This window comes from Ornithorhynchus anatinus, chromosome 13 (genome assembly GCF_004115215.2).
Source record: "Ornithorhynchus anatinus isolate Pmale09 chromosome 13, mOrnAna1.pri.v4, whole genome shotgun sequence".
Taxonomy (NCBI): domain Eukaryota; kingdom Metazoa; phylum Chordata; class Mammalia; order Monotremata; family Ornithorhynchidae; genus Ornithorhynchus; species Ornithorhynchus anatinus.
Window position 1 is genome coordinate 23,340,573 of NC_041740.1, and position 24,439 is coordinate 23,365,011.

The following is a 24,439-nucleotide window of genomic DNA, read 5'->3' on the forward strand; positions in this document are numbered from 1 at the left end:
TGACAGCGGGAGCGCGGAGTGAGAAGAGAAGCCAGAAAGGATCCGGGGGGAGATCCCCGCCGGGAGAGGCGAGTCCCCTGGGGTGCCACTGACAGGGAGGGAACCGGGAGAGAAGCACGTGTCCCAGTGGACGGACCTGGGTTCTAATCCCGGCTCTGTGGCTTATAATAATAATAATAACGCTGGTATTCGGTAAGCGCTTCCTCTGTGCCGAGCACTCTTCTAAGCGCTGGGCTAGAGGCAGGGTCATCAGGTTGTCCCAGGTGGGGCTCACGGTCCTCATCCCCATTTTCCAGATGAGGTCACTGAGGCCCGGAGAAGTGAAGTGACTCGCCCAGGGTCACCCGGCTGATGAGCGGAGCCGGAATTAGAACCCACGACCTCTGACCCCGCAAGCCCGGGCCCTTGCCACCGAGCCGGGCCGCTTCCGCTGTGTGACCTTGGGCGAGTCACTCGACTTCGCTGTGCCCCAGTCACTGCCTCTGAAAAACGGGGATTAAGACTTCGAGTCCCGTGTCGGCTGGTTACCTGTAATAATAATAATAATAATGATAATAGTAATGTTGGTATTTGTTAAGCGCTTACTGTGTGTAGAGCACTGTTCTAAGCACTGGGGTAGATACAGGGTCATCGGGTTGTCCCACGCGAGGCTCACGATAATAATTTTGGTATTTGTTGAGCACTTACTGGGTGTCGGGCGCTGGGCTAAGCGCCGGGGTGGATACAAGCAGATCGGGTTGGACGCAGTCTCCTGTCCCGAGCGGGGCTCCCGGGCTCGTTCCCCATTTGACAGGCGAGGCGACTGCCGCTCAGAGAGGTTAAGTGACTTCCCCGAGGTCACCCAGCAGACAAGTAGCAGAGCCGAGGCGAAGAGCGGAGCGGAGTAGGAGCGGCGTGGCTCGGCGGAAAGACCCTGGGCTTGGGAGTCAGAAGGCGTGGGTTCTAATCCCGGCCCCCGCCCCCTGGTCGGCTGTGTGGCTCTGGGCAAGTCACTCGGCTTCTCGGTGCCCTCCGTTACCTCATCTGGAAAATGGGGATTAAGAACGGGCGCCCCACGGGGGACGGTGGCCGGCACATAGTAAGCGCTTCACCAATACCATGGAATCGCAAGGAAACGGAACCCCGCGGAACGCCGACGACCACTTCCGGCGCTTAGTAGCCCGCCTGGAACATAGTAAACGCCCGACAAACACCATAAAAAAGGAGAGGGAGGGGAGGGGAGGGCCCCGGGGACTGCTCCATGTAACAGGGGGAGGCGGAGGGGGAGGCGGCTGGATGTAGGAGAGGCAATCGGCGCTTCCGCCCCGAGGTCGTCAGACTCCATACGGTGCAGGGATGACATCGACCGTCATCCAAATGGCGACTCTGTCGCGGCCTTCCGGGCCCCCGCTGGTTCACGGGGAGGTTCCCGCCCTTTAGACGGAGCCCATTCCCCGAATGCGGGATCTGCCACGCCGGGGCTGAGGTGACTCGTTTTGCTCCCGTCAGTGTGTCCGTTGGGTTGCGTGCAGGCTTGCCCCTCTCTTTTATTATTCTTCTTATTATACCGTTAGCGCCCGGTGCGTGCCGGACACTGAAGTAAGTCGGGGGTAGGTACAAGATAAGCAGGTGGGATACGGTCCATATCCTACACGGGACTCCCAGATAAAAATAATAGTACTAAGAAGAAGGAAAAGGGTATTGGTTAAGCGCTTATTATGTGTCAAGCACCGTTCTAAGCGCTGGGGTAGGTAGGCGCTCATCAGGTTGGACACAGTCTCCGTCCCGCGTGGGGCTCAAGCTCTCGCCCCCCATTTTACGGGTGAGGTAAACGAGGCCCAGAAAAATGGCTTGCCCGACCGGATCCCAACCCGGGTCCTCCGACTCCCGGGCCCGTGCGCCTTCCGCTCGGCCACACCGTTCCTCCCGGTGGGGGCGTCGGGTGGGCGTGTACGCACCCCGCTGTGTCCCAGTGTGTGTATCTCGTGCGTGTGGTGGTGGTGGTGGGGGGGGTGTCTCAGTGAGTTTATCCCGGTGCGCACTTGCGTCCGTGTGTTCGGTGCGTGGCCTGGAAGCGGCGTGGCTCAGCGGAGAGAGCCCGGGCTTCGGAGTCGGAGGTCTTGGGTTCGACTCCCGGCTCTGCCGCTTGTCAGCTGTGCGACTGTGGGCGAGTCGCTTCGCTTCTCTGTGCCTCACTTACCTCATCTGTAAAATGGGGATTAACCGTGAGCCTCACGTGGGACGGCCTGATTACCCCGTATCTACCCCAGCGCTTAGACCAGTGCTCTGCACGTAGTAACGCTCGATAAACGCCAACATTATCATTATTACGTGCTGGAATGCCCCGTCTCCGTGCACGAATCCTCAGAGACGGTAAGAATTTTTATTATTACTGTCCTGTTCTTTACGTGTCCGTGTCCCGGGGCGTCGTCTCTACCCCGTTGGGCGCGTGAGAGAGATTGCCCCCAGAGAGCCCTGGGCTTCGGCAGCCTCGGCGTCCACCCCGACTCTGGGGGCCAGAGGGAGCCCGGCTCCATTCTGGGTCTGAGACCCCCGTAAGCTGGAGCGGGCTCCCCCGCCCCTATGAAGCCCCCCCAGCTACTCCCGGGGCCCAGGAGACTTCCTACCTCCCTTGCCCTGAGCCCAGCAGCATCAGCGAGGGCCAGGGCGGCCCCCAACCCGGACTTACGGGTGGACGCTGCGCCGCGGCTCGGACGCGGTGCTAGAACCCGCTGGGACCCGGTGGGGGAGGGTGATGGGGCCCGCGCAACTCGGCTGGTCCCCCGAGAAACGCTTTAGGGTGGCGTGGAAGCGGCATACTTCTGCACGCCGGGCCAGCTGGGCCCGCTGACCCCCCAGGGCGATGCCGGTGACGTCTCCGGCGCCCCCGCCCGGGGTCCGTGCGGGCCTCGGGGGCCGCTCTAGGGAGGGCGGCGTTCCGGGGAGACCCCGGGGTAGGCGGCGAGCGTGGGCCTGGCCCCCGGAGATAGCACAGGCGGGGCCCGGGAAGGGTATCCAGCGTGTGCCCCGGGGACACAGGTCGGACTGGTCGGAGCAGAGGGAGCAGGAAGCCCTCTGGCCAGGGCTGGACGCGTCGGCGGAGGGAGCTTCCTGGGCACGTCCCTTACTCCGCCCTCTCCCCTCTTCAAAGTAGGGCGGAGGAGCTCGCAGTCGGTCGCAGATACGGGAGGCCCCGGAGGAGGGAGGGCCGTCTAGGGCGGAAGATGGGGTCCCAGGGGAGCTGGTGCCCCCGGGGCCGGGGGGGGGAGGGTTTCCGTCCTCCCGCCTCCTGGCAAGTGTAGGCCGCTGCTTGAGCCCTGCTCCTTCCCCCGCTGCAGCCCCCACCCTCTTCGTGCCCGGCACTCAACCCCTCTACTGCTCCACACTCCTGAAGGCCACGGGGGGGGGGGGGGGGGCAGGCCGGGGGGCAGGCGCGGGGAAGCCACTGAACCAGATTTCCAGCTGACCCGGAGGGGAGCACGAAGACCCTGGAGCGCGCGGGGGGCTCCCCGGAAACACGGACTACCATCCTGCAAAGTTGCCGTGGCCCCCCAGAGCGACGGCCAGGAGGCCATGATGTCACGCCGCGTAAACTGCGGCGACTCCGCGGCGGGAAAAGAGAAGCGGAGCAGGAAGGAGGGGACTGGGCAGCTGCTGGCCACAGCTGGGCAGCGAGAGGACTTTATCTCTGTAATAAAACAGATCGCCAGGCGAGGAAAGGCTCCGAAATCTCGCCGGCTTCAATCTCGCCGCCCGCTCGGCCAACGGGGCGGCCGCTCTCAGGTAAACCGCGGGCGAAGGGACCGCACGCCAAGATCGTGGCTGGCGACAAGTCCTCTTTACTAAAGTATCCCACTGACCTCTCGGGCTAGGGTGCGCCATCCCAAGCCTGATCCAGTAGCCCGAAGACCCCGGCCACAAAATCACGTGCCTTTTGTAGCCAAAGAAATCCAAAGCCCCAAGAGCTTCCCCAACTCTTCCCCTCGGCTCCCAGTCCGAATCCCGCGAGACGAGCAAGTTCCTGCTTCCTCTAGATGATCTAGACGAGAATGGGCTGGACCCCGTTCTCCAAGGAATTCGTCTGCCGGCGTAAATAGCGTCGATTCCTCCGCCTTCTGACGAGAGTTTGCGTGACCCCCCGCTCGTACGCTGACGTGTGAACCTTCCAGAGGTTCCAGAGGCGACCGGATTGTCTGTCCCGGACTGATGACGCAGACTCGGTTCAGGTGCCGCGGGCTTCTCTTCCTGCAGCGGGCACGGGCCGTGGGCCCAGAGGCCCCCGGATCACCGGTGACAGAAGCCACCATCCCCGAGGAGCCGGAGGGGCTTGGTCCCATCGCTGGAGGACGGCAGTTACGAAGAAACGGACGTTTTGGAAAGTTCGACGTCTCTGCTCGTTCTCCGGCCGCCCGGCTGGGCTGCGGGGGCTTTGGGTTTGGGGGGGGGGGGTCTCTCACAGCGACCCCGGAACGTTGTCGACGGAGGGAGGTTTTGACGAGAGCGGCCCGCGATGTCACGTGCGACATCGGGCCTGGCTACTCCAGGCAAGGTCGGTGCTCGGGAAACGGGAAGCGGATCCCGAGCTGGAGCGCCTAGGGCAGGACTCCCGGGGGTCGGCGGCCGACGGGGCCGGAGCCGGGGCCGGGACGAGGCGCCGGAGAGGGGCAGGCCGCGGATCCCGGCCCGGTCCCCGGGGCTGGGTTGCGCCGCGGGCTGTCCGGCGCGCTCCCCGCGGGGAGGGGGCGGCCGGGTCGGCCGTCGTCCCGAAGCCCAACGGGGAAAACGAGGCGGGGCTCCCGGCCTCCAGCGGGATTAGAGTCGGCGCGGCAGAAGGCGCGAACGAGGCTGGGGAAGGGTTGGACGCTCATGGGAAGTTGTGCCGTCCACAGCTGCTGGGGGGGCGTCTGGGGGCTGCGAGGGGACTGGCTCCTTGAGGCCGGGGAGGCTCGGGATGGGGGAAGAGGGAAGGCAGGAGCACGGGGAAGATGGCGGGGAAGCGGGTGGCCCCTCCGCCCCTCCTTGATCCGCGAAAACACGCAAGTCTGATTCCAGGGCCACTGGGGAGGAGGGGGCGGGAGTGGGGCAGCGAGGAGGGGGACCGGGCCGAGGAGGGGCTCAGAGGGAGGACGGCGGGTCTCCGCCGGTCGGATCCGGAGCCACGGAGACGCCCTCAAAGCCTTTGATCTCCTTGATCTCGTTGCTGGTTATGAGCGCCTGCAGCTGCCGGGGCCCGGCTTTCAGCGGGACGATTGCCAGCTCAACCACGGTGCTGCTGCCGGGCTCCAGCGTGCCCAGTCTGGGGTCGGGAGGGGAGGAGATGAGTCGTTAGGCCCGAGAGGTCGCGGAGTCCATCTTTCAGCTGTGGAGATCGCGGCAGCCGGGCCGGCGCGGCTCCGTCGGTTTCTGGGGGCTCCCCTTCCTCCCTCCTCCGTCCGCTCCTCCTCTCTGTCCCTGCCTCCCGCCGCCTCCTCACCCCTCCCTCTGCTTTCCCCACCTGCTCCCCTTGATAACGCCAATAATGATCACGGTACTTGTTGAGCTCTTACGATGTTCCGGGCACTGTTCTAAGTGCTGGGCGGATCCGGACAAATCGGGATGGACCCCGGGTGGGGCTCGCGGTCTCAGTCCCCATTTTACGTGAGGTAACCGAGGCCCGGAGAAGCGACCCGGCTTGCCCGGGGTCGCACGGCAAAGCGGCGGAGCCGGGATTAGAACCCTCGACCCTCTGATTCCCGGGCCCGGGCTCTAGCCACTATGCCATGCCTTCCCTCCTTCTCCTCCCCCTTCCCTCCTTCTCTTCTCCCTCTCCCCCCCTCCCCTTCCACCCCTCTCCTGTGCCCCAAGCCCCCTCCTCGGCCGGTCCCAGCCTCCGGAGGCGCAGGGCGGAGTTAGGGGTGCCAGGCCCCAGCCCACGCCATCCGGGGACACTCACGCAGCGGACACCAGCCCCTCCACCAGGCCGCTGCCCTCCAGCGCCAGCGAGCAGCCGGTCAGCGCTTCGGGCTGAGTGTTGGTAAAGTGGATGGAGACATCCAGGCGTTGGCCCACCACGGCCGGGCCGCCCACCTGCACGGGGAGGAGGCGAGGTGAGGACGGTCCTCGGGGCCCACCACTCCTTCCCGACCCCATCGCCCGCCCCGCCCCACGGGGTCCCCTACGGAGGCTGTCTCCGACCCCAGTGGAAATGGCCCCGGACCCTCCCCGCCCCACTGCTGCTGCCCTTCCCCCGTTGGGCTGAGATCATCGCGGCCTGTGCCGGGACCCCGCCCAGCCCTCTTAAGGCCGGGGGAGGGAAACCGATTCCAGACTCCCCCAGCTGCGCTCCCTGCTGGCTCCGCACTTTGCCCCAACTTCCTCTAGAGGAGTAGCCCCCCGCAACCTCCCGCCAGCGAGGTTCTCCCGTTTCTACCTCCTCCCACGCTCCTTCTCCCTTCCCCGGGTGCCGGGTGAAGGTCCAGGTTGGCGAGGGGACGAGGGAACGCCCCTGAGCCGGCCAGGAAATCGCCCACGAGACCCCCCCCCCCCCCGCCCCGACCCGCCGTGAGCGGCATTTGGGCCCAGAAGCTGGTGATCCCGCACCTGCCCATCTGTGCCCGGCCCCACCGTCCCAGCTTTCACCTCCGGGCAGGGCCGAGGACGGGGAGGGCCGGGAAGGGACGGGGAGGGCCCGGACCGCGGCGGAGGTCGTGCGGCCCCCCCGGGGAAGAACCCGCCCACGTGGCCGGGCCGCGGGGCGGATGGGCCAGGGCCTCACCTTTATGGTCAGCTGCGGGATATCCAGGGAGATGACTTTGACCACCAGCAGCTTCCGCCCGGTCAGCTCGACGTGGGCGATGCAGGAGATGCGGACGACCTTCTCTGCCAGCAGGCGTTCCTTGTAGTTATCGTAGGGCAGGATCACGGGCAGGTCTTTCTCTGAACACAGACACGATGAGCGAGACCTCCCTGCCCGCGACGGGGAAACCGCGTCCCGGGCTCTGCCCGCCTCTGCCTGTCCCTCCTAGCCCCCGCACGTCTCGACCTGACTTGGCCCGTCTCCGTTCGCCTCTGCCTGTCTCTGCCCATCTCCGCTCGCCTCCGCCTGTCCCCGATGGGCTCGGCCCGACTTCGCCGGTCTCTGCCTACCTCCCCTTGCCTCTCCGTGTCTCTGCCCGACCCTGCCGGTCTCCGCCGGTCTTCACCCGACTCTGCCGATCTCTAGTGGTCTCTGCCGGTCTCCATTTGTATCTACTCGCCTCTCCCTGCCCGTCGCCCCGTCGCCTCCCCCCGTCCCCGCCTACCATCCTGCATCCGGGACCCACTGCCGGTTCCGCTAGCCTTTTGGATTGTCGCGCCGCCGTACGTCTTCTCTAACGTGAGTGAACGGTCGGGGACCGACCTGGGCTACCCAGGCCCGGGTGATCTGGGGCCCCGGGGCCAGTCTGGGGCCCTGTGCTCGGCCTGGGGCCCTCGGTCAGTCTTAAGACCTCCGGTCAGTCCGGAGCCCCGTGGTCAGTTTTCGGCAGACAGACGGGCACCTGGCGGACGGAGGATAGGAGGTCTCCAGGAGCTAGCGGGTGTAGGCAGGAGACTCGGGACGAGCTGGCCCTGGGGGGTTCGGGACCCGCTAGACGAGGGGGGAGATGGAAACTAGGGGTGGACGAGAGGGCCCGGAGGCGGGGGGCCAGGGAGAGGCCGGCGTCCTCCCAGCCGGATCCGCCTTCCGCCCCCGGGCCGTTCGGGGCAGCCCGGTCAGCTGCCCGCTGGGAGCACGGCCAGCTCTGCGGGTCGGGGCCCGTGGCCAGGGAGATCCCACTCCCGCGGAGGGCGGGATTCGGGGAACCGCTCCGGCGCACGGAGCCATCGGCGCGGCGGGGTCTGGGCAGAACGCAGTCGATTCCCGGGCCGGCGGGGTGGGGCTCTGGGCTCGGGCAGGGATGGACGGGGCCGGGGCCGGGTGGAACCGGCGGCTTAGAGAGACCCGAGTCGGGCCCTTTCCAGGCCTCCGCCAGACCCGAGAGGGGAGGAGGTCGGGAGGGAGGCCCAGGCGGCCGTAAGGGAGAAGTGGACACCCCCCCCCCCCCCTCGCTCCCACACCGGAAACTGGCATGGGCAACTGGGAGCGGTGGGGATTTGCGTGGGGTGGCTGGGATGGAAAGGCGGGGGGGGGGGGGGGTTCCGGAGCCGCCTCCCCGTGCCCCGCTAGGCCAACAGCCCTAGACCGCCCCCCCCAGTCAGTCAGTCCCTACAGCGGTAGCCGCCCCCCAGCCCCGTCCGGCCCCGCCCGGCCCCGGTTGCGGGCTGCCCTCCCTTGGGGCTCCCCGCCCCCGGCCTGCCCGGACTCACCCTCGCCTGGGGCCAGCCTGAGGACCGCCTTGCCCTTCCAGAGTGGGGCCTGGACCCCTCCCACGTGCAGCACGGCCTGAGCGCTGAAGCGCAGCCCCAGGAACAGCAGGCCCGCCTCCGGCAGGGCGGCCCAGGACCTGCTGGCTCTCAGCTGCAGGGCCACGGCCTGGCCCCACTTGGGGGATCCAGCCAGACCCAGCTTCAGGCGGACCGGGGGCTCCGGGCCCGGGGTCGTCTGCAGCAGCCGGTACATGGGGGTGGCGGGCAGGTTTCCGCCCATCAGCAGCCGGGTGGCCTTCAGGTACACGGTCCGCTCCTCCAGGGACCCTGAACGGAGGGGGCGAGGCCACCGGTGGGAACCGGCCGCCTCCCACCGTGGAGGCCTCGCCCCGACGCCCGGTCCCCGGGCCCCCCGCGGAGCCTCCGGCCCCCAAACCTCCCTCCCGAGCCCCTTCCGGCGTCCCCGCCGCTCTTTAAGCTCCCCGGGGGGACCCGGACGCGGCCTAAATGACCCCACCTGCCCGAAACCCCGACCGCTGGGCCATCGGGCCACCCAGATAGCCAGACAACGTGCACCCCGGCTTTCCCCCTCCTTCTTTACCCTCTCTCCACAGAGCACAGCCCCCTCCCCTCGGGGTCCCCAACACCTCGCCTTTGACCCTGGGAGTTGCCCCGGTAGGAGAGGACCGCGTTGCTATGGAGATCCCCTTTCCCGACCCCGGCGTGAGGGCCGGAAGGCGGCCGAGGCAGCCCCCGGCGTGGGCCGATCGGAACGGTCGGCTCCGGCTGAGGCGGCCCACTCCGGCCCAGCCCCACCCCCGCCTGGGGCGTGCGATCCGATGTCAGGCCTGGCTCGGGATTGTGGCTAGGCGGGAACGGAGGCGGGGCTTCGCTTCCGGGGACGCGGATGCCACCGGGCAGTTTCGCGTTGACACGTCGGCTCCCGGGACTGCCGGGAGGTGCGGACTCGGCAGCCCGGCGGTCCCAGGGCGTGCTCGGGGCCGCTCCGTGGACCCCGGTTTCCCTCCGGCCCAAGCCCGTGCCGGCGTGGGACCTGCAGCCGGGGGCGGCCCAGCCCACGCGGGACTCCCGCCCTTACCTTCCGGATACTTGTAGTCGTCGGTGACGTCTTGCCGCTCGGCCGCACCCACCATCTTGGTGCTGATGCTCTTCCCGATGGAGTGGGTTTTGTGGGAGAGGATCTCTTTCACTTCCCCGGCCTCCTGGAGCCAGGTGACTTCGTCCCCACTCACTTCGCAAAACACAAATGGAGTGTCATAGGGCAGCTGGATGTCCCCTTCTTTGACGGCCTTGACGGAGGCCGGACCGCAGCAGAAGACCCCTGGGGGGAGAACGGCCCCAGATCACCTCCGATACCGGCCGGCTCGCCCTCACCGCCGCCGATCGGCACTGCGGTGTTCTCAGTGAGCCGAGAGCCGGACGCCGTGCTGAGCACGAGTTCAAAAGGTCCGACACGGTCCCTGTCCCGCATGGGGCTCGCAGATCAAAGCGGGGAGAGAGAGAAGAGGTATCCCCATTCTACGAGGGGACAACGAGGCACAGAAAACTGGAAGCGACTTTCCCGGGGTCTCCCAGCAGGTAAGCGATAGAGCTGGGATGAGAACCCAGGTACTCCGCCCCTCGGTCTTGCGCTCTTTCCACCAGGCCACGCTGCTTGTGAGTCCCGGAGCGGTTCCTCGGGATGACTCCGTGATGATGATCTGCCCGAGCGGGGAGGGAAGCAGGCAGATGGAGGGGCGGGGAGGCTTTGCTCCGGCCCCAGCTCGGACTAAGGCTCCGAGGGACGAAGGACGCCGTGGGCTGCGGGATGAGAATTTCCGGAATTTCCCCTCTCTGGAAGGGCAGCTCGCGGAGAGGCCCTGCGGGCGGGTCGGGGCTGAGACCCCCAGGCCCGAGGCCTCTGCCCGTATTCACGGGGGACACGGTCCCCCCCCCCTTCCCCAAATCCCAGTCGTCACCTCCGCCACTGTTCCCTCTGGCCCCGACCTGTGGGAAGAAGTTGCCCTGACCCCTTGGGGAGAGGGGCGGGGGGTGAGGTGGCGAGGGAGAAGCGGCGTGGCCTAGAGACTAGAGCACGGGCCCGCAAGCCAGAAGGTCGTGAGTTCCAATCCCAGCTCCGCCACTTGTCCGCCGTGCAAGTCACTTCACTTCTCTGGGCTTCAGTGACTTAAAATGGGGATTGAGGCTTCGAGCCCCAAGTGGAACAGGGACCGTGTCCAATCTGATTTGCCTGTATTTACCCCAGCGCGGTGCCTGGCACAGAGTAAGCGCTTCATAGATACCGCAATTATTATTATTATTATTATCGGGGGGGGGGGGGGGCAATGCGGCTGGCAGAGCGGGTGGTCGGGCACCGGCCCGGATCCTGGAGCAGGTTGGGGGCGGGGGGAGGAGGAGGCTTTACCCGGAGACCTGACAGAGAGGGTCAAGGGGTGGCGCAAATTAGCATGGGGCTTTAGGCGCCAAGCCTAAATCCGAAAAGGGGGCAGAGCAGAGGTGAGGCAGGAATATTCCTAAAGAAATATTCCCTAACATTCCCAGGAAATTCCAGGCCCGCGCCGGCCTGGCCCGGCTCCCTTCTCCTTCACCTCCACTGCCCGTACCCCATCAGGGCTCTGTCCTCGGAGGGGGAGGTGTTGGCTGAGAGGGGTTTGGGAGCTCACGGGCGGGCTGTCGGGGCTGGGCCGGAGCCTGGAGCGGGGAGATGGGATTACTGCGCGCGAGAGACGTAAATGATAGCGGGAATTCACTTCCCACGTCTACAAAGCGAAGGAGGGGCCGGGTCGTACCCCCCGGTCCGGCCGGCTGGGGGGGGGGGGAAGAGCTGCCAGAGGTTAGAGGTCAGAAGACCGAGGATTAAGGTCAGAGGTTGGAAGACAGGACTCAGAGGTCAGAAGACAGAGATCGGAGGACGGTGCTCGGAGGTCGCGGGGGGCATCTGTTCCCCGGTGGGACCAACTGGTCCTCCGGGTGGGAGTTTTGCCTTGCCACCCGATAGGCATCTGGTGGAATCAGTCCACTCGGCGGGGGTCTGGCTAAGCCACGGCGGCCGGCCCGGGACCTCCAGCCCCAGCGGGTCGGGTCGACGGTACCGATCGATAATATTTATCGAGTGCTTACTCTGTGTCTTCTTCCCTCTCGCCTCTCGCTACTGCATCATTCCTCCGGTCGTCCCTATCTGGGAATCGATTAGACTTGCCCACCTCCCTCCCTCGTTAGACTGCAAATTCGTTCGGGGCAGGACCTCCGTCTGTCGCACCCGCCCTCCTCCTCTGATGACGTTCGGCGGCGGCGGGCACGTAGTTCAGGAAGCGTGAGCGGATTGACTACCCCCGGCCTAATTTCTAGTGAGATTCTCGACTAATCTCCCTCTGGAGCTGGGTCCGGGTGCGCGCGTGACAGGTGCGGAGGCCGGGTCCGGCGGGTTCGGCCTCACCTTTGCTGGTTTCCTGGGGCGTGGGGTCCAGCACCTGCCAACCGCCGTAGCCGGGCGGGAGATCCCTCCTGGCCATCCAGCACTCATTCCAGACGTGGAAATTCCTGGGGAAGGAAGCGGAGGGCCCAGGTCTCCCTCAGCCACTGACCCCCCGGCCTCCCGGGCCCCTAGTCTCAGCGGGTTGTGAGGATCAAGTGGCCGAGTCCGCCCGCTCCCTCTCCCAGGAAAGCCGGGGTCTGGACTGTTGCCGCGCAGAGGGGCCCGGCTTCTCCAGGGGGGCCGTTAGAGAACGATTCAATCACGGGAAGTTGGGGAAGGGTCAAGGGCCAGGGAGAAAGGGACCCACAGACTTGGGGTGGTGACGCATCACTGGGAGCCCGGGCTTCATCCTACCCGTAATTTACTATTATTAGTAGCAGTAGTAATAATAATCATCGTGGTATTGGTTAAGCTCTTACTCTGTCCCGGGGTAGATGCAAGTTAATCCGGTTGGACGCGGTCCATGTCCCCATTTTACAGATGAAGTAACTGAGGCACAGAGAAGTTAAGTGACTAGCCCAGGGCCACACAGCAGGTGGAGCCAGGATTAGAATCTCTTGCCCTCATCCCACCTCTGGCCTGGAACGGCCTCCCCGCTCAAATCCCACAGTTATTCTCCCCTACTTCCTGAAGGCTCATCCCCTCGAAGAAGCCTTCCCTGACCGAGCCCACCTTTCCTTTTCTCCCTCTTCCCTCTGCGTCGCCCTGACTTGCTCCCTTTATTCACCCCCCCCCCACCCCGTCCCAGCCCCGCAGCCCTTATGTTCCCGTCTGTAATTTCCTTATTTCTATTAATACCTGACTCCTCTCCTAGACTGTAAACTCGTCGCGGGTAGGCAATGCGTGTTCATCGTTTTATCGTACTCTCCCAAGAGCTCAGTACCGCGTTCCGCCCACGGCAAGCGCTAGGCAGAGGGTGGAGCTGCTTAGCAGATACAGTAATACTGAGAAGCGATAATCACGATGATGATAACAGCAGTGATGATATTAGCAGTAATAATCGGCCTGGCCCCCTTTTCCTGTCCCGCATTGCATAAATACCACTGAATGACCCCAGGTCCTCCTGATGCTCAGGCCCCTGCTCTTTCCACTAGGCCACACTGCTCCTCCTCTATTTTGTGTATCCAAGCGCCTCTCTCTCCCGCTAGATCGCAAGCTCCGTAAGGCCGGAGATAACGTCTACTGACTCTTCCGTGGCCCCTCAAGCTCTTAGCACTCTGCTCCCGGTAAACGCTCAATAAATATGATCGATTCACCGATTATCATCTGGGCATCCCCTCAGCGCTTGAACCCTCCCCAGCGTCTCCTAACCCTTTAGTACGTAACATTATACGTCCTCCAGTATTTCAGGGCCTTTTCCTCTGATCCGTAAACTGTTATTCCCCGTTGGACTGTAAGCTCCCTTCTGCCTTCGCTCAACTGTCCCGAGTGCTCCCTACGGCAGCATCGGTGGTATTTATCGAGGGCTCGCTGTGAGCAGAGCACGCGCGGGAGGGTCCGACGCTTGGGCGTGCTTGTGTTTGGGGGGGGGGGGGGGGGGCTGTTTGATTTAGAGAAGCGGCGTGGCTTAGTGGAAAGAGCCCGGGCTGGGGAGTCGGAGGTCGTGGGGTCTGAGCCCGGCTCCGCCGCTTGTCTGCTGTGTGACCTCGGGCTAGTCTTCTCTGGGCCCCAGCGACCTCATCTGTAAAAATGGGCATTAAAAAAAAGTGAGCCCCCCCCGGGACAATCTGATGACCCTGTATCTCCCCTAGCGCTTGGAACAGTGCCCTGCACATCGTAAGCGCTTAACGGATACCATAATGATTATTATCATACGGGGAAAACCAGCAACTGTGGAAGCCTAGGGTCCTTAGGTCTGGGAAACGTCAACGCAGATCCTCTGGGATTAACTCTTTTCACCCAGGGCCCCCGTGAACCCGGCACCCCCACTTCTCCCGCACCACAGTTTTTCCCAAACCCTTCGTTCTCCCCCATCCCGACTGCACTCCTGCCCTCCAGAGCCCCCCGAACCTCCATCCCTACCAGTTGACCTGTCCCTTGCACGTCCCCCCAAACTACGTCCCCGGGACCCTGCTCGTCTCCAGCTTTCCCCCTACTGCCCCGTCTTCCCATCACGCCCCCCCCATCCCGTGGCCTCCCGCCACATCGGCCGGGCCCCCGCCCTCTACGTCCCCGGGTTGTCCCATCTTCCGCCTTTCCGGCGGTCACTCGTTTCCAGCTCCTCGTCGTCCTGTCACCCCCCGCATAAGCCTGTCCCCCCTCCTATTTAGACCGCGAGCCCCGTGTGGGGTGGGGACCGCGTCCAACTGGATCCACCTCTGCCTACCCCAGTGCTTAGAACAGCGCTCGAAACGCGGTCCTTAACAAATCCGATAGTACTGGTAATGGTGATGATGATAATAATAGCAGTAACGATCGGCCCGGCCCCCTTTTCTGGGCCCCACTTCCCTTCATCCTCCACATTCCCAGGACCCTCGTCCTTTCCAGGATTCTCCCAGCTGCCTCTCCAGCCCTCAGCCTCCCCCTTTGACGCCGACTCCTTGGCCCCCAAATTCCCCCGTCCTCAGTGCCCTCCGGGTCCCCTCTAGTGCCCCCCTCCCTGCATCCCCCGGCCTCGGCTTTCAATCCCCCCGCCCTCCGGGGCCCAGCCCTCACCAGATCCGGTCCCTGCTCTCCCCGGGAAGCATCTCGGCGGCGTCGTTGTAGAACACGTCGATGGTCAGGTTCCTGTCCCCGCTGTGCGCCGAGCAGAAATTGGTGACGACCCGCGTGGGGACACCGAGGCACCGCATCACTGCAGAGGGTGGAGCCGCTCAGACGGCCGGCCGGTCGAAGGGCCGGCCGGCGGGTCGGTGGGCAGACCGGCCGACGGGGAAGCCCTCGGGCTGGGGGTTGCCACTCGCCCGCTGGGTGACCGTGGGCAGGCCGAGCCGTGTCTCCGGGCCTCGGTTTCCTCATCTGTAGAACGGGGATTCAATACCCGCGCTCCCCCCCGCTAAGACCGTGAGCCCCACGGAGGCAAGAAGGGGATCCGATCTGATCCGCACGTAGCAAGCTCTTAACAGATACGGCGCTTATCGTTCTTAGGTCCCCCCCTCCTACCTGTGCACATGACAGCAGCAAAGACCCAGCACTGGCCGTACTTGACGGGCTGGCCTTTGGCCGCGTGCCACTGCCTCAGGATGGCCACGCTCCCGTTCCACTCGGAGGGGCTGACGCCGTCCCGGTAGTCCTCGCCCCAGTTGCCCTGCAGCACCCCGCTGTCGTCGTTGCTGTTGATCTGCAAGGGAGGGAGCCTTCTCCACCCGGACCCCGGGCGCCCCCCGGTACGCGCAGATCGTCACGGCAGAGCCCGGCAGCCGGCGGGTGACGTCAGACCCAACGGGGGGATGCGCTCGGAAGAGGCCGGACCGAGGCCCGAGGACCCAACCGGCCCTGGAGACGGACCCGGTGGCCGAGTGAGTCCCGAGGCTGGAGCGAGCCCCAGAGGGCGGAGGCCCACGGGGCCAGAGCTGGGTGGGGGAAAGGATTCGGCCGGAGGGGACACCGGGGCGGGGGAGGAGAGCGAGGGCGCTCCCCCGCGCCGCGGCCTCTAACCCCACCCAAGAGGCCGCAGCTCAGTCCAGCGTGGGCCGGCCCAGTCTGGGTTGCTTCCGGGGCCCCAGTGCGGGGGGCCGGGGGGGATGGTGGGAATGTGGGCCCCAGCTCGACCGGCCCATCCCGGGCCCGGACCCCAGGGCGGCCACAGCTGTCCCGGCTGGTGTGGTCCAGGAGGAGGGGCGGCTTCGGGAGGGCTCGTAGCCCGGGCCCAGCCCACCGAGCCAGCTCCGGGACCGCTGCCGGCTGCCGCCCGGCCCCCTCTCGTAGCTGGGGGGGGGAGGGGGGTTCTCGCCCAGGGGGCAGGCACAGGCAGACACACACGCATCTGGGTGCACCGGATCCCACAGATGCCACGTGCAGTCCTCCCGCTGCTGCTGCCAAGATATGAAAAGGGAGGAAGAGGCGGGGTGCCCTTCTCCTCTCCTCACCCTCCTTCTCCTGCTTTTCCTCTCCCTCCTTCTCCTTGTCTTCCTCCTCCTCCTCCTCCTCTTCCTCGTCTTTCTCCACCTCCTCCTCTTCTTCCTCAGTCCCCTCCCACCACCTTGGCCATGGGCCCGGGCAACCCCCTCCCACCACCGTGGCCCAAGGCAGGACCGCATTTTTCCAGGCCTCTACCTCCGACCCCGACCTCTCTCCTTCTCCGCGGTCCAGTATCTCCTTCCACCTCTACTTGGGTGCCCCACCGCCTCCTCAAGCAGGTCCAAACCGGCAGTCTTCGTCTTCCCACCCAAACCCCGTCCTCCCCGTCACTTTCCCATCGCTGTGAGACAATACCACTATCCTGCCCATCCCCCAAGCCTCGACGTTGTCCTCGCCTCATCTCTCTCATTCAACCCACCTATTCGATCTGTCACCAGATCCTGTCGCTTCTACCTTAGCAACACCTCTAAAATCCACCCTTTCCTCCCCGTCCAAACTGCCGCTGTGCTGATCCGACCGCTTATCCTAGCCCACTTGACTTCTTCTGCCTCTTCGCTGACCTCCCTGCCTCCTGCCAGTCCGTACTCCGCCCCGCTGCCCCGCTCCCTCTTCCGTAAAAGCGCTCGGTTCCAGTCTCCCCGCTCCTCAAGAACCTCCAGCCCACCCACCTCCACGTCAAACGGAAATTCCTTATGGGCTTGGGGGTCGGAGGTCGCGGGCCCTAATCCCGGCCCCGCCGCTTGGCAGCAGCGCGACTCCGGGCGAGGCTTCTGTGTGCCTCAGTTACCCCATCTGTAAAATGGGGATTCAAACTGGGAGCCCCACGCGGGACCACCTGCTAGCCTTCTATCTACCCGGCGCTTAGAACGGCGCTTGGCCCATAGTAAGCGCTTAACAAATACCATCCTTTTTTTTTAAAAGTATTCAATCAGCCCACCCCCTCCTTTCACACCTCACTGATTTCCTACTACAACCCAGCCCTCGCGCTTCGCTCTTCCAACGCCAACCTACTCACCGTGTCTCAGCCTCGTCTATCTTGCCGTCGACCCCTCGCCCGCGTCCTGCCTCTGATCTGAAACTACCCCCCGCTTCCCGTCGGACAGACCGCCGCTCTTCCCGCCCTCACGGCCTTATTAAAATCCCACCTCCTCCGAGAGGCCTTCCCTGACTAAGCCCTCATCTCCCCCACTCCCTCGCCCTTCCGTTTCGCCTGTTTGCTTGGATCCGCCCCCCTCTGAGCTCTCGATAGTTATCCCGTCTTCGGGCCCGCCGCCCCTACGTACGGATCTGTGATTTATTTTAGTGTCTGTCTACCCCTCTCGCCCGTAAGCTCCTGGAGGATGTCTATCCGCTCTCTCGCATTCTCCCGAGGACCTGGTACAGTGCTCTGCGCAAGGTGAACGCCCAGTAAGAACCACTGATTGATTGATCGAAACAACAGGATAGAATGCCCAAGCTGGGACTGCTTGCGGCAAGTGGTTTGGGGCTGATTGAGACATGGAGAAAAATGCAGGAAAGAAAGAGTCTCTCTCTCTCTCTCTCTGTCTCACTGACCCACACACATCTCCCTCCACGCACTTTCACGCGTCTCCAACACACAGCCCACATTTATACCAGGGCCACCAGACACCACACACACGCACACCTCACGTGTCACACAAACACACGGCGCAGACCTACCCACCCCAGACACACAGCGAACACACACTCCCACCAACCCCCCCCCCCCCCAACACGCCCACGCTTCTCACACCCGCCAAACCCTGACACCGAACACACACACACCATTTTTCCCTCAAGCCGGGCCGGGCCGTCAGCCGGCCCGGCCCCTGGCTCCCGCTCCGGACATCAGAACCCTGCGGTTCTCAGCGAGACCGCCTGCCGGTCGGTCCTGTGCCCCGAATGCCGGACCCTGAAAGCTGGACCGCCCCCCCCCCTCCCCGGAGACGGGCCCCTGAATCCCAGACCCCCGAAGTTGGCCCCTCCGAGACAGGACCCTGGGGGCTGGACCTTGAATCCCAGATTCCAGAGGCTGGATTCCGAACCCCAGTCTGGACCCTGAATCCTGGACCCCAGAAGCTGGACACTGGAGGCCAGGCCCCAGACGGAGGCTGGACCCTAGGGACTGGACATTGAATCCTGGATCCCAGAGGCCGGATCCCGGAGCCTGGACTGCAAAGCCTGGAAACCGGAGGCTGGATCCCGGAGGCCGATCCCCAGAGGTTGGTTCCGAGAGGGTGGTTCCAAAAGGCCGGACCCCGGGGGTTTCGCCCCGACCCCACACGGCAGAGCGGGAGGAGCAGCGGGAATAGTGCCGGGGCCAGCAGAGATGGGGAGAGGAAGCTGCGTTCCCCTCCTCCTGCTTCTTGGCCCGCAGCCGTACCTCCGGCCGCTACCCCTCGTTTGGTGTGGAGTTGTCCCTGTGTGTTGCCGAATCGTAGTTTCCTAGGGCTCGGTACCGTGCTCTGCACACGGTGAGCGCTCAGTAAATACGACTGACGGCGTAAATGAGGTTGGTCTGTCCCCGCCCCGGAGGGGAGGGGGGGAAAAGAGGGAGAGGCGGGGGCCGGCGAAGGGGGCTGTGACGTCTTTCTCACCATGGCACTCACCACCCTGCAGACGTAGACCACGCTGCCCCTCCGGGAACAGTCCAGCTCTGGTTCCAGTAGGAAGCTCAGGTTCCGGTCCAGGATCTCCAGGCAGATGTCTACAATGTCCCCCTCAAACTTACCGGCGGTTTGGGGGACAAGAAGGGGAAAGAAGGTCTCGGCACTGGCAGCGGGGGGGCAGGGGGACAGTGGGGACAACAGGGGCGATGGAGGCTTACCCCTCTTCCAACCGTTCTGTCTTCCCGCCTCCCCGTCCAGCCTACGCCGAGCCCCGGGCCCTCCCCGGGCCCTCCCCGGCCCTCCGTTGTCCCCCTGAGGCAGGGATTCCCTTGCGGGTCCGTCTGCCGGCCCGGCCTGGTCAGCTTCTGAAAGCCCTAGCCGGGGGTCGCCCTGGTGGGCTTCGGGGGCCAGTCCCACCCTCCCTGTGGCGGGTGGGAGCTCGGAGCTGAGCCGGCCTCTTTCCTCAGCTCCGGCGGAAGGCCCAGTCTTCTTCCGGTCCCGCTCCCGCCCCAGCTTCCGCTTCTGCTCCCACTCCCGCTCTGCAGAGGTCCCCGCTCCCACTTTTTTTTTTTTTTTTTTTAAATATCTGTAAGTGCTCATTATGTGTCAGTCACCGTACTAAGCGCCGGCCGATCGGGTCGGGCGGTCCCTGTACCGCAGAGGGCTCGTAGTCTTAATCCCCACCGTGCAGATGAGATAACCGAGGCACAGGTAAATTAAGGGACTTGCCTAAGGTCACAGAGCAGACAAGTTGCAGATCCGGGATTAGAACTTCCACCAGGCCACAGTGCTTCCCTGCCTCTCACTTCCACTCCTGCTCCCAGTCCCCTCCTGCTCCCCCTCCGCCGAGACCGCGGGGCGGAGATGGGGGTCATCCTGGGCCTGCAGGGAGGGTTGAGTCGAAGGCGTTCTGACTCCCTCTGGCCCCGTCTGAGGCACATCCTGCCTGCCGCGGGCCCTCCCTCCCAGGTCACAGAGCGTCCACACGGGCGAGGACTGTCCTCGGAGGGACATGAGGTGTTGAATCCCCATTTTACAGATGAAACTGAGGCAGAGGGAAGGGAAGCGACTTGCCCAGGGTCACCCGGGGGGGCAAGGGGCCGAGCCGGGATTAGAACCCAGGTTCTCCAACTTGCAGGGCCGTCCTCTTTTCACTAGGCCACGCCGCTTCTCTTCGAGTCTCCGGGGACCTAGGGGACGGGTGACGGGATCACGCCGGTCCCCTCCGAGGACGGAGAGGAAGCCCTGTTCTGCCCACGGGTTCAGGGGCCCAGTCTTCTCTGCCCACCCGTTCGGGGGGCTCGTCTTCCGGATCGACCCCGGCAGTTTTCGGCCGGTGTTTTTCACGCCCGCTGTTTTAACTTTTGGCTCCCAGACTCCCGCCACCCCGGCCCCCGCTGCCAAGCCCCACGATTCGGAGCGGCGCTTGTGCTCCCCAGGAGCCAGGAGGGGAATGCCGAGTTCCTCCGGGAGGGGAACACAGAGTCTCCGAGAACCCGGGGGGGGCCAGTCGGGGGCCCCCTGGGGAAACCCCCTTCGTCCCGGGGACTTCCAGAAACCGCTCCGGGCGTGAGCGGGCACGAACGCGGAAGGCGGGAATGTTGCTTCCAAGGTGGCCGACGGGGCCCGCGTCCCCGAGAGCGGTCACTGGCCTCCAGACCCCGGATCCAGCTGGGCCTCAGCGGGGGATGAGGGACGTGAGGGGGAAGCTGCCGTCTTAGGAGATCCACCGGAGTCTGCTTGACCACCGCCCATCGGTGGCCACTCGTCCTCTTTCCTGACCCCGTGGGCCCTGGGGGCTACGAGGCGGGGCAGAGCGTCCGCGCGAGCTAGCGTCACCCGCCCGCCTTCCCTCCCGACCCCGAGGACCCCAGCAGCCCCGGGAAGGGCCGGACGTTCTCGCAGGATGGCAGGGGCCACTCGTCCTCCTCCCCGATCCCGTGTGCCCCGGGGGCAGCGCGGCTGGGCAGGGGAAGGACGGGGCATCCGACCAGGTCGGTAGCGGCTCCACCCATCCTCCTCCCCGATCCCCGGTGCCCCGGGGGCAGCCTGGCTGGGTAGTGGAAGGGCAGGGCATCCACTCAGGCTGGAGGTCCCCGGAACTAACTGAACCCGCCGGCCTTGGGGGAAGCAAGGCTGGGCATCCAGGCCGACCACAACGGGGCTGGGGTCGTTGGGGAGGCCTCCCTGCAGTCGGGGGGGTCGCCACCGGGATTCCGGGATCACAGGGCAGAGCCTCCCTGCTCCGTCCCCGCTCGTCCCCGGCAGCCCGAAGCCCCATCCCGCCCTCCCGCCCGAGCTTGGACGGGCGGTGGGAACCTAAAGCCCCCTCTGGCCATCCCGCCAGAGCTGAGATGGGTAGTGGGACCCGGGAGGCGCCCGAGGGTCTGTCCCGTCCAACAGCAGCCCGGCTGCGATCGCCGCCCCCCCCCCACCGACACCGCTCCTCTGGTCCCTCTGACTTCCCGGGGGTCCTCGATTCGCCCGCGTGACGCAGGGGGTGGAACGCGGGCCCGGGAATCAGAAGGTCGTGGGTTCTGATCCCGGCTCCGCCACTCGTCTACCGGGTGACCTCGGACAAGTCACCTCACTCCCCTGTGCCTCGGTTACCTCGACCGTAAAACGGGGACCGAGACGGGGAGCCCCGTGCGGGACGGGGCCCGTGTCCAACGCGATCCTCTCGTGTCCACCCCGGCGCTTCTGAACAGTGCCTGGCACGCGATAAGCTCTTAACCGATACCCCACTCATTATTATTACGGGGATTTCTTTCCTCACGTGCCCTCCCCTCTCCCGGCCCGGAGACCGCACCCCCCCGCAAGGGCCAGGATCGACTCGGAATCAATCTCTCGGGGCCTCGATGACTGCATCGGCCTCCGTTCCGACCTCCCAACCCCCCGGCTCTCCCCGTTCCCGTCCATCCTTCGCTCTGCGGCCCGGATCGTTCCTCTCCAGAATCGTTCGGTCCGCGCTTCCCCGCTCCTCGAGAACCTCCGGGGGTCGTTCGGCCCCCGCTCCGCGTCAGACGGATCCCGTCGGCTCTAACGCGCTCGGTCACCTTGCCACCCCACCTCTTTGATTTTCTACCGCAACCCACTCGGCTCCTCTGACGCCAACCCACCTACTGTACCTGGATCTTGTCTATCTCCCCGCTTCGGCCTGCGGCCCGGAACCCCCTCCCTCCGCAGAGCGCAGACGGATCACTCTCCCCACATTCGAAGCCCTGGCGGAATGACATCTTTCCAAGAGGCCTTCCCTGACTAAGCCCCCGTTTCCTCGCCTCCCGCTCCCTTCTGCCCCTCTGCCCTTGAATTTGCACCCTCGATCCACCCCGCCCTCGGCACCACGGCGCTTCCGTGCGTCATCTGTGGTTCACTTAGGTTCACGTCCGTCTCCCCCTCTAGATCGCAACCTCGCTGGGGACGGGGAACCCATCTGGCGACTCCGGCAAATTCTACTCTCCTGTGTGCTTCGTACAGGGCTCCGTGCCAGGTGAGCGCGCGAGCGGTGCCGAGCCTGGACTTGGATGGGGCTCAGGACCGAGCGAGCGCTGGTCGGTGCCAACTTCCACGGCAGCGGGGGAGGTAGCGGGCCCCAGGGGAGGGTCCGCGGCCCCGGCCCGCCCTGAGGAGCTGACCCCTGGGGGGGCAGTCACCTGCCCGAAGTTCCAAGGCGAGGGAGTGATCCAGTTCTCGTGCCCCTTGTAAATGAGCCCGTGGTCTCGCAGAAGAAACTCGTGCAGCTGAGGCTCGCTGGGCAGGAAGACCTCATCCTCTAGGAAGACGGACAGTAGGAAGGGGCACGGGCTGTAGGGGACCCCTGGGATCAGGCCCTACCCGCGGGGGCAAGCGGTACCCGTGCCCTCTGCGCCCCGGCCCCCGTCGCTTCTCCCCGACCCCCGCCCGCCCTAGGCCGCTCCCCTCCTGGGTCTGATCACCCCGGGTGGTTCCGCCGGGACGACCGGAGCACCTCTGGGAGCTGGGGGCTCCTCTCCGGTCCCTGCCCCCGGGGGCAGCTAGAGCTCTCCGCAAGTGGGCGCCCCGGCGCCCCCCGGTCCGCCCGCTCCTGTTGCCGAAGGCCCCAGGCCCGGGCGGCGGCTCGAGCCCCCTCCCCGTCGGCCCAGCTAGGCCCCGGCACCCCTCCGTCCCGGCCGAGCCCCCTCGGGCCTGCTCGGCAGCCTTACCGGGACTCCAGGGGTTAAAGAGCAAGATAAATTCCCCGAGCCAGTGGGACCGGACACGTCTGGACCCCGAGATTTCCACCTTCAGCCCGTAGCGGCCGATCGCGGCGTCGGCGGGGGGCGCTAGGGAGACCCCGAGGGACCTCGTGGTCTCCGGGAGCCAGGCGACCCCCCAGGTCCCGCTGCTGTCGGGCGGAGACAGGGAGATCCTCGTCTGGGTGCCCAGCTCCCTCTTGGGCCGGGGCCCTTGGGGAAGGAAGGGACACCGTCGGCCGGGGACCTCCGCCCGGCTCACCGTCCCGACGGCCCCTACGCCAGCGAGCGTGGACGGCCCGGGGCCCGGGCTGCCCGCGGCCCTGGATCGGCCGGCCCACTCGGAGCCCGGCCTGACCGGAACTCGGGATCTCCTACGCTACCCAGAGCGTGGACCGCCCGCGGCCCGGACGGCCCGGAGCCCGGACCGCCGGGAGCCTAGACCACCCAGAGCCCAGACCATCTAGATCCGGGCTATCTGGAGCCGGGCCGCCGGGAGCCCAGTCCGCCAAGAGCCCAGACCACCCCCGGCCCGTTCCACCCGGAGCCCAGACCGCCCGGTCCCTGGGCCGCTCGGAGCCTGGACCGACCGTAGCCCAGACTCCCCGAGTCCTCACCGGCCAGATCCGGGATCGCCCGGAGCCCGGACAGACCGGAACTCGGGGCCACCCATACTGCCGGACTGTGGACCTGCCCGGAGCCCGGACTGTCCAGAGCCCTGACCTCCCAGATCCAGGACCATCCAAAGCCTAAACCACGCGGCCCGGACCACCCGGGGCCCGGACCACTGGGAGCTCAGACCCTACAAGGCCTAGACCACCCAGAATCCGACTCCCTGGAGCCCGGACCACCCGGCACCTAGATCATCCAGAGCCCAGGACCGCCCACGCTGCCCGGAGCGTGGACCGCCCACAGTCCGGACGGCCCGGAGCCAGGGCTGTCCGGAGACTGGACCACCGGGACCCCGGGCCATCTACAGTCCGGACCACCTGGAGCCTGGGCTGACCTTACCACCCCCCCCCCAGAGTGTGGATACCCCCCGTCTGAATGCCCCAGAGCCCTGACCCCCAAGATAGCGTCCAGCGCCTCAACTATCCAGAGCCAGGACCTCTGGGAGCCCAGACCGCCCGGGGCCTCAGGTCACCTATCCCCACCCCGGAGACCACACGGCCCAGACCGCCCGGAGGCCTCCCCACCCGGACGTGAATAATAACAACAGTGACGGTCCTCGTTAAGCACTTACTACGCCCCCCGCGCGCTGTTCTGAGCGCTGGAATAGATACAAGGTGATCGGGTTGTCCCACGTGGGGCTCGCCACCTCAACCCCCATTTTCCAGACGAGGTAACTGAGGCGCGGAGCAGTTCCGCGACTTACCCGAAGTCAGGCAGCTAAGCGGCGGGGGCGGGATCGGAACCCGCGACCTCCGACTCCCAAGCCCTCTCCGCCGAGCCACGCCGCCGCCCACCGAGAGCCCGGACCCCCTGGAGTCCGGACCCCCGGACCACTCGGGACCCGGACCGCCCGCACCGCCCAGAGCCCAGACGACCAGCCCGCCCGGGCCCCGGCCCCCCGGGGCCCCGGACCGCCCGGAGTCCGGACTGCCGGGGCCCGCGACCTCACTCACCCGTCTCGGCGACGAAGACGAGGCGGTCGGTCTCCGGCTGGAAGCCCCTGTTCCCGAAGTGCAGCGTGATGGAGAAAGGCTGGCCCCGGCGAACCACCAGCCGACCCAGGGCCATCTCCTCCGTGTGGTGCCGCCTGCAGTTCTCGGGACCCCGCAGGTCTGCGAAGCGGAACT

General features: G+C 65.8%; 1 protein-coding gene across 2 annotated transcripts; it reads right to left on the bottom strand.

Moving 5' to 3' along the window:
* Positions 1-3,798: 3,798 nt before the first annotated feature.
* TGM7 (transglutaminase 7) lies at positions 3,799-24,439 on the bottom strand. 2 transcript variants are annotated; one of them, XM_029078404.2, is made up of 12 exons: positions 24,266-24,439; positions 22,611-22,853; positions 22,083-22,201; positions 18,430-18,546; positions 14,903-15,080; positions 14,456-14,594; positions 11,762-11,865; positions 9,404-9,646; positions 8,305-8,631; positions 6,734-6,894; positions 5,912-6,045; positions 3,799-5,275 (listed from the first exon to the last, which is right to left on the bottom strand). In XM_029078404.2, the coding sequence occupies exons 1-12, from the start codon at positions 24,378-24,380 to the stop codon at positions 5,095-5,097; spliced, it is 2,061 nt and encodes a 686-aa protein (XP_028934237.2). In that variant the 5' UTR covers positions 24,381-24,439; the 3' UTR covers positions 3,799-5,094. The 2 variants fall into 2 exon arrangements, with proteins under 2 accessions (XP_028934237.2, XP_028934236.2); XM_029078403.2 differs by having other exon boundaries at positions 18,418-18,546.

What these genes read in the sequence shown, in the direction of transcription:
- TGM7 (XM_029078403.2), bottom strand. Translation starts at nt 24,380, where the DNA reads ATGGCCCTGGGTCGGCTGGTGGTTCGCCGGGGCCAGCCTTTCTCCATC. An exon ending in TGCTGCTGTCATGTGCACAG is followed by an intron (nt 14,595 to 14,902) that starts GTAGGAGGGGGG and finishes CACCCTCTGCAG; the next exon opens with TGATGCGGTGCCTCGGTGTC. An exon ending in CAGGCTGGCCCCAGGCGAGG is followed by an intron (nt 6,895 to 8,304) that starts GTGAGTCCGGGC and finishes GTCTGTGTTCAG; the next exon opens with AGAAAGACCTGCCCGTGATC.